The sequence below is a fragment of the Staurois parvus genome, unplaced genomic scaffold, assembly GCF_062004578.1.
Source record: "Staurois parvus isolate SC_StPar_1 unplaced genomic scaffold, SC_StPar_1.0 ptg002767l, whole genome shotgun sequence".
Taxonomy (NCBI): domain Eukaryota; kingdom Metazoa; phylum Chordata; class Amphibia; order Anura; family Ranidae; genus Staurois; species Staurois parvus.
Genome location: NW_028320563.1, coordinates 36803 through 50660, shown reverse-complemented (window position 1 = coordinate 50660; position 13858 = coordinate 36803). Strand labels below are relative to the sequence as shown.

The following is a 13858-nucleotide window of genomic DNA, read 5'->3' as shown; positions in this document are numbered from 1 at the left end:
GGTATATATATATATACACATACACACTATATTGCCCAAAGTATTACCACCCCCCTGCATATCATGTGATTTAGGTGTCCCAATCCCCTCCCAATCATGTGATTCAGGTGTTCCAATCCCCTCCCAATCATGTGACTCAGGTGTTCTAATCCCCTTCCAATCATGTGATTCAGGTGTTCCAATCCCCTTCCAATCATGTGATTCAGGTGTTCCAATCCCATCCCAATCATGTGATTCAGGTGTTCCAATCCCCTCCATATCATGTGATTCAGGTGTTCCAATCCCCTCCAAATCATGCCTCCAAATCATGTGATTCAGGTGTTCCAATCCCCTCCCAATCATGTGATTCAGGTGCTCCAATCACCTCCATATCATGTGATTCAGGTGTTCCAATCCCCTCCCAATCATGTGATTCAGGTGCTCCAATCCCCTCCATATCATGTGATTCAGGTGTTCCAATCCCCTCCATATCATGTGATTCAGGTGTTCCAATCCCCTCCCAATCATGTGATTCAGGTTCCAATCCCCTCCATGGACACAGGTGTATACAATCAAGCCCCTAGGCATGCAGACGGCTTCTACAAACATTGGTGAAAGAATGGGTCGCTCTCAGGAGCTCAGTGACTCCAAGCGTGGTCCCGTGATAGGTGGCCACCTGGGCAATAAGTCCATCCGTGACATTTCCTGGCTACTAAATATTCCACGCTCAACTGTTAGTGGGATTATAACAAAGTGGAAGCCACTGGGAACAACAGCCACTCAGCCACCAAGTGGTAGGCCACGTCACATGACAGGGCGGGGTCAGCGCATGCTGAAGCGCACAGTGCGCAGAAGTCGCCAACTGTCTGTAGAGTCAATAGCTAAAGACCTCCAAACTTGGTGTGGCCTTCAGATGAGCCCAACAACAGTGCGTAGAGAGCTTCATGGAATGGGTTTCCATGGCCGAGCAGCTGCATCCAAGCCTTCCATCACCAAGTGCAATGCAAAGCGTTGGATGCCGTGGTGTAAAGCATGCCGCCACTGGACTCTAGAGCAGTGGAGATGTGTTCTCTGGAGGGACCAATCATGCTTCTCTGGCAATCCGATGGACGTGTCTGGGTTTGGCTGTGGCCAGGAGAACGGTACTTGACTGATCGCATTGTGCCAAGTGTAAAGTTTGGTGGAGGGGGGATTATGAAGTGGGGTTGTATTTCAGGGGGTGGGCTTGGCCCCCTAGTTCCAGTGAAGGGAACTCTTAAGGCGACATTTTGGACAATTTCATGCTCCCAACTTTGTGGGAGTAGTTTGGGGATGGCCCCTTCCTGTTCCAACATGACTGCCCACCAGTGCACAAAGCAAGGTCCATAAAGACATGGAGGAGCCAGTTTGGGGTGGAGGAACTTGACTGTCTTGCACAGAGTCCTGACCTCAACCCCATAGAACACCTTTGGGATGAATTAGAGCGGAGACTGCGAGCCAGGCCTCCTCCCCCGACATCAGTGCCTGACCTGACAAATGTGCTTCTGGAAGAATGGTCCAACCTTCCCATAGACACCCTCCTAAACCTTGTGGACGGCCTTCCCAGAAGAGGCAAAGGGCGGGGCCAACTCAATATTGAACCCTACGGACTAAGACTGGGGGGCCATTAAAGGTCATGTGCGTGGAAAGGGCGGGGCCAACTCAATATTGAACCCTACGGACTAAGACTGGGGGGCCATTAAAGTTCGTGTGCGTGGAAAGGGCGGGGCCAACTCAATACTGAACCCTACGGACTAAGACTGGGGGGCCATTAAAGGTCATGTGCGTGGAAAGGGCGGGGCCAACTCAATATTGAACCCTACGGACTAAGACTGGGGGGCCATTAAAGTTCGTGTGCGTGGAAAGGGCGGGGCCAACTCAATACTGAACCCTACGGACTAAGACTGGGGGGCCATTAAAGGTCATGTGTGTGGAAAGGGCGGGGCCAACTCAATATTGAACCCTACGGACTAAGACTGGGGGGCCATGAAGGGTCATGTGTGTGGAAAGGGTGGGGCCCGATACTTGGGGCAATATAGTGTGTATACAGATGCCGGCTCAGGGATCGCACAGTCATGTCAGTCCCGGTGTCGGTGCAGTTCTTGTACAAGAGCTTTATGAGGGTATTTTATGGCTGAAGAGGAGAACTGATGAGGAATTTGGAGGAATTCTTGTATTGTGGTTGTTCTGCATTAAAGCCGATCTACAGTGTATGTGAGCACCACAACCGAAAACTCCATTTAATTCATTCTAATATTCAAAGTAACCCCTCATCCATTCATCCATTTCTCCATCCATCTATTTCTCCATCCATCCATGTCTCCATCCATCCCTCCATGTCTCCTCTCCATCCCTCCATCCATTCATGTCTCCACCCATCCATCCATGTCTCTATCCATTCATGTCTCCATTCATGTCTCCTCTCCATCCATCTATCCATTCATGTCTCCACCCATCCATCCATGTCTCCATCCCTCTAGCATTGTCTTCATCCATCCATGTCTCCACTCAGCCATCCATGTCTCCATCCATCAATGTCTCCATCCATTCATCCATCCATACGTGTCTCCATTCATCCATCCATGTCTCCATCCATACATACAGCCATGTCTCCACCCATCTCATCCATCCATGTCTCCATCCCTCTATCCATGTCTCCATCCATCCATACATACATACATCCATGTCTCCACCCATCCCACCCATCCCATCCATCCATGTCTCCATCCCTCTATCCATGTCTTCATCCATGGGGGACAAATACAGTATTTATGCTGGGAGGGGGGATTTCAGCAGGGGGGCAGATTTGTACTGGGAGGGGGGGAATTTATGCTTAGGGGTAAGCATGCAGTTTAGAAATTGATTTTTTTTTTGGGGGGGGGGATTTTTGCTGACACATAATGCTCATACATCTTGGGGGGGGGGGGGGGGCAATTTGTCATGTTCTCCTCAGGCTCTAGGTGACCTTGTCCCGGCACTGGGTGTGACAGGTTTCATGGATCATGACCCATGAACAACTCTCCAGCATTCTCCGGGATGCAGACGTACACGCCCTGTGGGAGAGGCGAAACGCGTCGACACACTTCCAGTCCGCCGTCTAACATCCTGCGCAACGTCTGGCGAGTGGAACGCACGCTGTAGCGGTGCGTTCCAAGCAGCCATCTTTGATGCTTGTATTGAGAGACACTCTGTCATCCTCTGCAGAAAGGCTGTGAGGTTCCTGATGCTGTCCTGGATGTTGTGGAAAACATTGAAAGCCGGTTGGAGGCAACAAATGAACGCTTTATTTTATGTTTTGAACTGTGAGTGGCCTGGTGTTGTTGTAGCACTTTATGAGGGTGTCAGCGGGTGTCAGCGGGATCACACTATGTATGCTTTCCTCTTACACTGCCGTGGAGCTGGTTTGGAAGGAGAAATCAGGAGGGAGAGGAAGGAAAACCTAAAGTCCTATGTGGTGGAGTGGATTCCTGGAGGCTGTAGGGGGGTATAGGATCCCTAAAAGTCCTATGTGGTGGAGTTGATTCCTGGAGGCTGTAGGGGGGGTATAGGATCCCTAAAAGTCCTATGTGGTGGAGTGGATTCCTGGAGGCTGTAGGGGGGGTATAGGATCCCTAAAAGTCTTATGTTGTGGAGTGGATTCCTGGAGGCTGTAGGGGGGTATAGGATCCCTAAAAGTCCTATGTGGTGGAGTGGATTCCTGGAGGCTGTAGGGGGGTATAGGATCCCTAAAAGTCCTATGTGGTGGAGTGGATTCCTGGAGGCTGTAGGGGGGTATAGGATCCCTAAAAGTCCTATGTGGTGGAGTGGATTCCTGGAGGATGTAGGGGGGTATAGGATCCCTAAAAGTCCTATGTGGTGGAGTGGATTCCTGGAGGCTGTAGGGGGGTATAGGATCCCTAAAAGTCATATGTGGTGGAGTGGATTCCTGGAGGCTGTAGGGGGGGTATAGGATCCCTAAAAGTCCTATGTGGTAGAGTGGATTCCTGGAGGCTGTAGGGGGGGTATAGGATCCCTAAAAGTCCTATGTGGTAGAGTGGATTCCTGGAGGATGTAGGGGGGGTATAGGATCCCTAAAAGTCCTATGTGGTGGAGTGGATTCCTGGAGGCTGTAGGGGGGTATAGGATCCCTAAAAGTCCTATGTGGTGGAGTGGATTCCTGGAGGCTGTAGGGGGGGTATAGGATCCCTAAAAGTCCTATGTGGTGGAGTGGATTCCTGGAGGCTATAGGGGGGGGTATAGGATCCCTAAAAGTCCTATGTGGTGGAGTGGATTCCTGGAGGCTGTAGGGGGGTATAGGATCCCTAAAAGTCCTATGTGGTGGAGTGGATTCCTGGAGGCTGTAGGGGGGTATAGGATCCCTAAAAGTCCTATGTGGTGGAGTGGATTCCTGGAGGCTGTAGGGGGGTATAGGATCCCTAAAAGTCCTATGTGGTGGAGTGGATTCCTGGAGGCTGTAGGGGGGGTATAGGATCCCTAAAAGTCCTATGTGGTGGAGTGGATTCCTGGAGGCTGTAGGGGGGTATAGGATCCCTAAAAGTCCTATGTGGTGGAGTGGATTCCTGGAGGCTGTAGGGGGGGTATAGGATCCCTAAAAGTCCTATGCGGTGGAGTGGATTCCTGGAGGCTGTAGGGGGGTATAGGATCCCTAAAAGTCCTATGTGGTGGAGTGGATTCCTGGAGGCTGTAGGGGGGTATAGGATCCCTAAAAGTCCTATGTGGTGGAGTGGATTCCTGGAGGCTGTAGGGGGGTATAGGATCCCTAAAAGTCCTATGTGGTGGAGTGGATTCCTGGAGGCTGTAGGGGGGGTATAGGATCCCTAAAAGTCCTATGTGGTGGAGTGGATTCCTGGAGGCTGTAGGGGGGTATAGGATCCCTAAAAGTCCTATGTGGTGGAGTGGATTCCTGGAGGCTGTAGGGGGGGTATAGGATCCCTAAAAGTCCTATGTGGTGGAGTGGATTCCTGGAGGCTGTAGGGGGGTATAGGATCCCTAAAAGTCCTATGTGGTGGAGTGGATTCCTGGAGGCTGTAGGGGGGGTATAGGATCCCTAAAAGTCCTATGTGGTGGAGTGGATTCCTGGAGGCTGTAGGGGGGGTATAGGATCCCTAAAAGTCCTATGTGGTGGAGTGGATTCCTGGAGGCTGTAGGGGGGGTATAGGATCCCTAAAAGTCCTATGTGGTGGAGTGGATTCCTGGAGGCTGTAGGGGGGGTATAGGATCCCTAAAAGTCTTATGTGGTGGAGTGGATTCCTGGAGGCTGTAGGGGGGTATAGGATCCCTAAAAGTCCTATGTGGTGGAGTGGATTCCTGGAGGCTGTAGGGGGGGTATAGGATCCCTAAAAGTCCTATGTGGTGGAGTGGATTCCTGGAGGCTGTAGGGGGGGTATAGGATCCCTAAAAGTCCTATGTGGTGGAGTGGATTCCTGGAGGCTGTAGGGGGGTATAGGATCCCTAAAAGTCCTATGTGGTGGAGTGGATTCCTGGAGGCTGTAGGGGGGGTATAGGATCCCTAAAAGTCCTATGTGGTGGAGTGGATTCCTGGAGGCTGTAGGGGGGTATAGGATCCCTAAAAGTCCTATGTGGTGGAGTGGATTCCTGGAGGCTGTAGGGGGGTATAGGATCCCTAAAAGTCCTATGTGGTGGAGTGGATTCCTGGAGGCTGTAGGGGGGGTAAAGGATCCCTAAAAGTCCTATGTGGTGCAGTGGATTCCTGGAGGCTGTAGGGGGGGTATAGGATCCCTAAAAGTCCTATGTGGTGGAGTGGATTCCTGGAGGCTGTAGGGGGGGTATAGGATCCCTAAAAGTCCTATGTGGTGGAGTGGATTCCTGGAGGCTGTAGGGGGGGTAAAGGATCCCTAAAAGTCCTATGTGGTGCAGTGGATTCCTGGAGGCTGTAGGGGGGGTATAGGATCCCTAAAAGTCCTATGTGGTGGAGTGGATTCCTGGAGGCTGTAGGGGGGGTATAGGATCCCTAAAAGTCCTATGTGGTGGAGTGGATTCCTGGAGGCTGTAGGGGGGGTATAGGATCCCTAAAAGTCCTATGTGGTGGAGTGGATTCCTGGAGGCTGTAGGGGGGGTATAGGATCTCTAAAAGTCCTAAAAGGCGTTCAGTTCACCAATATCTGGTGAGTGCGGTTTATGTTGGTTACAGCACTGGTGGATGGTGGAAGCACATTATTTAAAGGAGAAGAATTCATATATTTTTTTTTTGGTTGAAACACAAAATAATTTCTTTCGGAATAAGGACTTTATGTTTCTTTGGACACTTTTTCTGTTTTTAAATAGTATTTGGATTGGATTATGACGCATAAAATTATGTAGGGTCTGGATTTGCGCTGTTTATATCGTTTTATATATTTTGGTGTATTACACTTGTGTACAGCAGCAGTTTATATCATTTTGGGGGCATATTTTTTCTGTGGCGCTGCGGTTTGTGACTACTGATACACTTTCAAAAAGTCTGGACCCCACAGGCACGCTATTCGCACATCGACCGCTGAACCCTTTTCCATCAGGGGCTTCATATCCGGTCTTCTGGGATCCCCCCCCCCCCCCCCTTTCTGCTCATCAACAATTCAGGAATGGAGGCTAGGTCCCCCATATTGGATCCGGGCTTTAAGTGGATCACTTTAGTGTTCTCTGAAGCTTCTGGAATTCTGTGGACTATATTGAGCGCCCGTCTCTAGGATCACTTTGGCATGCCTTGTTCGTGTAATGGTGGACTATCATTAGACTTCTGTTGGCTGGATTTGTAGAATACGTTTTTTTGTTCTGGATTGTATCTTAAATCTTTAATAAAAATATTGAAAGTAAAAATTGAGTTTTCCACGACGTGACATGGATGACATAGAAAGTTTTTTTCTTTTTTGTATAACTTTTTCTGAAGGTTTTCCTCTAAGCGGTTTTCTTTCTCTTCCAGAATATGGAGAAGGTCCTCGTCCCATCAGTCACTCTGATTGTTGGCTGTGGTGTCTCCTCGCTCACCCTTCTGCTTCTCATCATCATCTATGTGTCGGTATGGAGGTGAGTTACAGTGAATCCTGGGTGTCCTACGACTAATCATCTCCGACTTACTGCCTTTACTGGGGAGAAACTCATAAAGTGTTTGTCAGGTCTCAGGGAACCCCACCATTTGTTGTGTTACCCACAGCACACAATTCATCAGCATGACCAGGAAAAGACCTTACATTGGTGGCCAGAATGCTCCTTACTTTGATGTTCAGTGAAGAATCATCCCTTACATTGGGGGTCAGTGAGAAGAATGTCCCTTACATTGGGGGTCAGTTGGAAGAATGTCCCTTACATTGGGGGTCAGTGGGAAGAATGTCCCTTACATTGGGGGTCAGTGGGAAGAATGTCCCTTATATTGGGGGTCAGTGGGAAGAATGTCCCTTACATTGGGGGTCAGTGGGAAGAATGTCCCTTACATTGGGGGTCAGTGGGAAGAATGTCCCTTACATTGGGGGTCAGTGGGAAGAATGTCCCTTATATTGGGGGTCAGTGGGAAGAATGTCCCTTACATTGGGATCAGTGGGAAGAATGTCCCTTACATTGGTGATCAGTGGGAAGAATGTCCCTTACATTGGTGGTCAGTGGGAAGAATGTCCCTTACATTGGGGGTCAGTGGGAAGAATATCCCTTACATTGGGGGTCAGTGGGAAGAATGTCCCTTACATTGGGGGTCAGTGGGAAGAATGTCCCTTACATTGGCAGTCAGTGGGAAGAATGTCCCTTACATTGGGGGGGTCAGTGGGAAGAATGTCCCTTACATTGGTGGTCAGTGGGAAGAATGTCCCTTACATTGGGGGTCAGTGGGAAGATTGTCCCTTACATTGGGGGTCAGTGGGAAGAATATCCCTTACATTGGGGGTCAGTGGGAAGAATATATCTTACATTGGGGGTCAGTGGGAAGAATGTCCCTTACATTGGCAGTCAGTGGGAAGAATGTCCCTTACATTGGTGGTCAGTGGGAAGAATGTCCCTTACATTGGGGGTCAGTGGGAAGAATGTCCCTTACATTGGGGGTCAGTGGGAAGAACGTCCCTTACATTGGGATCAGTGGGAAGAATGTCCCTTACATTGGGGGTCAGTGGGAAGAATGTCCCTTACATTGGGGGTCAGTGGGAAGAATATCCCTTACATTGGGGGTCAGTGGGAAGAATGTCCCTTACATTGGGGGTCAGTGGGAAGAACGTCCTTACATTGGGATCAGTGGGAAGAATGTCCCTTACATTGGTGATCAGTGGGAAGAACGTCCCTTACATTGGGGGGTCAGTGGGAAGAATGCCCCTTACATTCGGGGTCAGTGGGAAGAACGTCCCTTACATTGGTGATCAGTGGGAAGAATGTCCCTTACATTGGTGGTCAGTGGGAAGAATATCCCTTACATTGGTGATCAGTGGGAAGAATGTCCCTTACATTGGGGGTCGGTGGGAAGAATGTCCCTTACATTGGTGGTCAGTGGGAAGAATGTCCCTTACATTGGGGGTCAGTGGGAAGAATATCCCTTACATTGGGGGTCAGTGGGAAGAATGTCCCTTACATTGGGGGTCAGTGGGAAGAATGTCCCTTACATTGGCAGTCAGTGGGAAGAATGTCCCTTACATTGGGGTGGTCAGTGGGAAGAATGTCCCTTACATTGGGGGTCAGTGGGAAGATTGTCCCTTACATTGGCAGTCAGTGGGAAGAACGTCCCTTACATTGGGGGTCAGTGGGAAGAATATCCCTTACATTGGGGGTCAGTGGGAAGAATGTCCCTTACATTGGCAGTCAGTGGGAAGAATGTCCCTTACATTGGTGGTCAGTGGGAAGAATGTCCCTTACATTGGGGGTCAGTGGGAAGAATGTCCCTTACATTGGGGGTCAGTGGGAAGAACGTCCCTTACATTGGGATCAGTGGGAAGAATGTCCCTTACATTGGGGGTCAGTGGGAAGAATGTCCCTTACATTGGGGGTCAGTGGGAAGAATGTCCCTTACATTGGTGGTCAGGAGGAAGAATGTCCCTTACATTGGGGGTCAGTGGGAAGAATGTCCCTTACATTGGTGGTCAGGAGGAAGAATGTCCCTTACATTGGTGATCAGTGGGAAGAATGTCCCTTACATTGGTGATCAGTGGGAAGAATGTCCCTTACATTGGTGGTCAGTGGGAAGAATGTCCCTTACATTGGTGATCAGTGGGAAGAATGTCCCTTACATTGGTGGTCAGTGGGAAGAATGTCCCTTACATTGGTGGTCAGTGGGAAGAATGTCCCTTACATTGGGGGTCAGTGGGAAGAATGTCCCTTACATTGGGGGTCAGTGTTAAGAATGTCCCTTACATCGGGGGTCAGTGGGAAGAATGTCCCTTACATCGGTGGTCAGTGGGAAGAATGTCCCTTACATTGGGGGTCAGTGGGAAGAATGTCCCTTACATTGGGGGTCAGTGGGAAGAATGTCCCTTACATTGGTGGTCAGGAGGAAGAATGTCCCTTACATTGGGGGTCAGTGGGAAGAATGTCCCTTACATTGGTGGTCAGGAGGAAGAATGTCCCTTACATTGGGGGTCAGTGTTAAGAATGTCCCTTACATCGGGGGTCAGTGGGAAGAATGTCCCTTACATTGGTGGTCAGTGGGAAGAATGTCCCTTACATTGGGGGTCAGTGGGAAGAATGTCCCTTACATCGGGGGTCAGTAGGAAGAACGTCCCTTACATTGGCAGTCAGTGGGAAGAATGTCCCTTACATTGGGGGTCAGTGGGAAGAATGTCCCTTACATTGGTGGTCAGGAGGAAGAATGTCCCTTACATTGGGGGTCAGTGTTAAGAATGTCCCTTACATCGGGGGTCAGTGGGAAGAATGTCCCTTACATTGGTGGTCAGTGGGAAGAATGTCCCTTACATTGGGGTTCAGTGGGAAGAATGTCCCTTACATTGGAGGTCAATGGGAAGAATGTCCCTTACATTGGTGGTCAGGAGGAAGAATGTCCCTTACATTGGGGGTCAGTGGGAAGAATGTCCCTTACATTGGTGGTCAGGAGGAAGAATGTCCCTTACATTGGGGGTCAGTGGGAAGAATGTCCCTTACATCGGGGGTCAGTGGGAAGAATGTCCCTTACATTGGTGGTCAGTGGGAAGAATGTCCCTTACATTGGGGGTCAGTGGGAAGAATGTCCCTTACATTGGGGGTCAGTGGGAAGAATGTCCCTTACATTGGGGGTTAGTGGGAAGAATGTTCCTTACATTGGGGGTCAGTGGGAAGAATGTCCCTTACATTGGGGGTCAGTGGGAAGAATGTCCCTTACATTGGTGGTCAGTGGGAAGAATGTCCCTTACATTGGTGGTCAGGAGGAAGAATGTCCCTTACATTGGGGGTCAGTGGGAAGAATGTCCCTTACATCGGGGGTCAGTGGGAAGAATGTCCCTTACATTGGTGGTCAGTGGGAAGAATGTCCCTTACATTGGGGGTCAGTGGGAAGAATGTCCCTTACATTGGGGGTTAGTGGGAAGAATGTTCCTTACATTGGGGGTCAGTGGGAAGAATGTCCCTTACATTGGGGGTCAGTGGGAAGAATGTCCCTTACATTGGAGGTCAGTGGGAAGAATGTCCCTTACATTGGTGGTCAGGACGAAGAATGTCCCTTACATTGGGGGTCAGTGGGAAGAATGTTCCTTACATTGATAGTCAGCAGAAGTGCCTCCTTACATTAATGGTCCATAGGAAATGTCCCTTTACATTTGTGGTCCATGTTGAAAGTCCTGCTTGGAATAATATCTGGTAGACGTGTTCTTTTAGATTGGAAGTTACATTGGTGGCAGGTGGGAGAAGAACCTCTTTAAATTGATGGTCAGAGAGAAGGGGCCCTTTACATTGGCATTCAGTATATAAGTGCCCAGTTACAATGGTGGACTGGTGGGTGAAGAGCACCTTTCACTGATTTGTTCAGTAGAACAAATGTCCCACTGCATTGGTGGTCAGTGGAGAAGGATCCTCTACCATTGATGATCAGTAGAAGTGACCCTTTACATTGGTGGCCAGTTGGAGACATGCCACTTAATTTTGATGGTCAGGAGAATTGTCTCTATACATTGGCAGTCAATGATGAAAGACACCCCCCCGCTACTGGCGGTTAGCGAATAATTGATTGTCAGAGAAGAAAGACCCATTTACCCTGGTGGTCAGTGAGAAGAATTCTCTCCTTGCAACCAGCTACAAAGATCACTGATGTCGGTGGTCACTTTCCTATGAGAAGAGAGGAGAGACCACACTGGTTCCACACGCCTGGTGATTAGCAATGATGCCAGAACTTGGCAGGCACCACCAGGCTGTTTATCAGTTACTACTCAACCTCTGCCGGAATTTTGGAGTTCCTCAGCATCTCTGGCTGAGAAAGTCTGGATTCGTTCTGTGGCAGGACTCGACCAGTGACAGTGCTGGTCCTCACAACATCAGACTGAAAACCAGACGTGTAAAACAATCCGCATACATGTATTATATCAAGAACTACTGTGAGAGGCTCTTCATGTAACCTGGACTGCCATTACCAACTGTTCTACAGACTATTTTATATGGAAGTCGGGAAGGATTGAGATATTCTCTGAAGTTCTCTCATTGTTCCCAGCAAGCCAAGTTCTGAATTGTATTTGATATCTTAGAATGAAATATTGAACGCCAGAATAATCCCGCGTTATGCGTCATCTGCACAGCTGTGGAAACGCTTCACAAACTGTGATGGATATAAAATATCTGCATCTTCCTTGTTATACCACTGAGTAGAGGTTCATATTTCACATTCCAGATACTTTCCCCAAAGTTCAAAGTCTTCTTTGCTGTATTAGATTTTATTTTTGCTGAAAAAAGTCACTGATAGCTTGCTTGTCATTGACCTACTTCAAGTAGGTTGACTTCCTTCTTACCTGCTGCTGACCTCCTTCTAACCAGCAGCTGACTTCCTTCTGACCAGCAGCTGACCTCCTTCTGACCAGCAGCTGACTTCCTTCTGACCAGCAGCTGACCTCCTTCTGACCAGCAGCTGACCTCCTTCTGACCAGCAGCTGACCTCCTTCTGACCAGCAGCTGACCTCCTTCTGACCAGCAGCTGACCTCCTTCTGACCAGCAGCTTACCTCCTTCTGACCAGCAGCTGACCTCCTTCTGACCAGCAGCTGACCTCCTTCTGACCAGCAGCTGACCTCCTTCTGACCAGCATCTGACTTCCTTCTGACTAGCAGCTGACTTCCTTCTGACCAGCAGCTGACTTTCTTCTGACCAGCAGCTGACTTCCTTCTGACCAGCAGCTGACCTCCTTCTGACCAGCAGCTGACTTCCTTCTGACCAGCAGCTGACCTCTTTCTGACCAGCAGTTGACTTCCTTCTGACCAGCAGTTGACTTCCTTCTGACCAGCAGTTGACTTCCTTCTGACTTAAGCCACCCAGGCATGGAGTGAAATTCGGCCGGTCCACCAGGGACTGGACGAATTTTAATCCATGTGTGGGCAGGTTGATTGTATTAATCTATCAATCGGCAACTGGTGTACAACCAGCCTGTTGGGTTTTTCCCAATCAATTAGTGCCGCCATCTATAGCGGGCAACACTGATCATTGTCTTCTAATGGCAGGGAAGACTCCCTGCTGTCAGCATACAGAGGTTCAACGGGAAGCATTTCCCCATCCACATCGAGTGTGTGAATGGGGGACTTGCTGGTTGAACAGGGAAAAAAAATACAGCATATGGCCAGCTTTACAGTTGACCTCCTTCTGGCCTTCAGTTGACCACCTTCTGATGAGCAGTTGACTTTCTTCTATCTCCTTTTGACCTTCAGTTGACCTCCCAGTTAGCAGTTTTCTTCCTTCTGACTTACTGTTGACTTCCTTCTGACCTGCAGTTGACCTCCTTCTGATTAACAGTTGAGTATCTCCTGATTTACAGTTGACCTCCTTGCGATCTGCAATTGACTTCCTTATGACTAGCAGTTGACTTGATTTCCTTCTGACTCGCAGTTATTCTCTTTCTGAATTTCAGTTAAACTTTTTTTTACCTCCTCCTGACTTGTAGGCAACCTCATTATGACCTGCATTAAACCTCCATGTGACATGCAGTGGACCTCCTGACTTAGTTGAGCAGGAGGCAGCAAGGGGCTCCTATGTAATTCTCATCTTGGTGAGGAATCAGAAAGCTCAAAAAGTTACTAAACATTTCTGATTACGGGAAACATTCTCAAGTTGTGGAAAAGGGAGGGGGGAGGAACCAGGAGAGAAAAAGTTCTTGTAATAGATGAGGGTCTTCTTTAAATCAGCCATCAGAGGTGCTAACCACTGAGCCACTGTGCTGCCACCAGTGGTGGGTACGTCTGCCTTGAAGCACTCGGTTCAGACCCTGTCCAGGACACTATCTACATAAAGCTTTCATGTTCCCTCTGTACTTGCCTGGGTTTCCTCCAGGTACTCAGATTTCTTCCCACACCCCAAATACATGCTGGTAGGTAAACTGAGCTCATAATATTACCTCCCCCACGCGCCTCTTCCCCTGATTTCTCGGTCAGGATCATTAGCACCACCATCAACCCATCCCGTCATTTCAGGGTGCTGGGTGTTACCCTGGATTCTGAACTATCCTATCAGGCCCCCATCCAATCACTGTCCAAGCATGTCACCTCAACCTCCGCAACATCTCCAGAATACACCCCTTTTTAACCAATGAGACCACAAAGCTCCTAATTCACTCCCTGGTTATCTCTCACCTCGACTACTGCAACTCCCTCCTCATTGGATGACCTTTACATAGGCCACACCCCCTCCAGTCCATCATGAATACTGCTGCCAGGCTCATCCACCTTACCAATCATTCAGTGTCCTCCACCCCTCTCTGCCAATCCCTCCACTGGCCT

At 49.2% G+C, this 13858-nt stretch overlaps 1 protein-coding gene across 1 annotated transcript in view; it reads left to right on the top strand.

Annotated features, from left to right (window-relative positions):
- The window catches only part of LOC149429157 (adhesion G protein-coupled receptor B1-like), a gene marked incomplete at its 3' end in the record, with an annotated part of 89154 nt that overhangs the window by 41325 nt on the left and 33971 nt on the right, over positions 1 to 13858 (top strand). The window contains exon 3 of the mRNA XM_089666667.1: positions 6917 to 7020. Within this exon, the coding sequence (XP_089522793.1) occupies positions 6917 to 7020 (104 nt within the window). The remainder of the gene's footprint in view (positions 1 to 6916; positions 7021 to 13858) is intronic.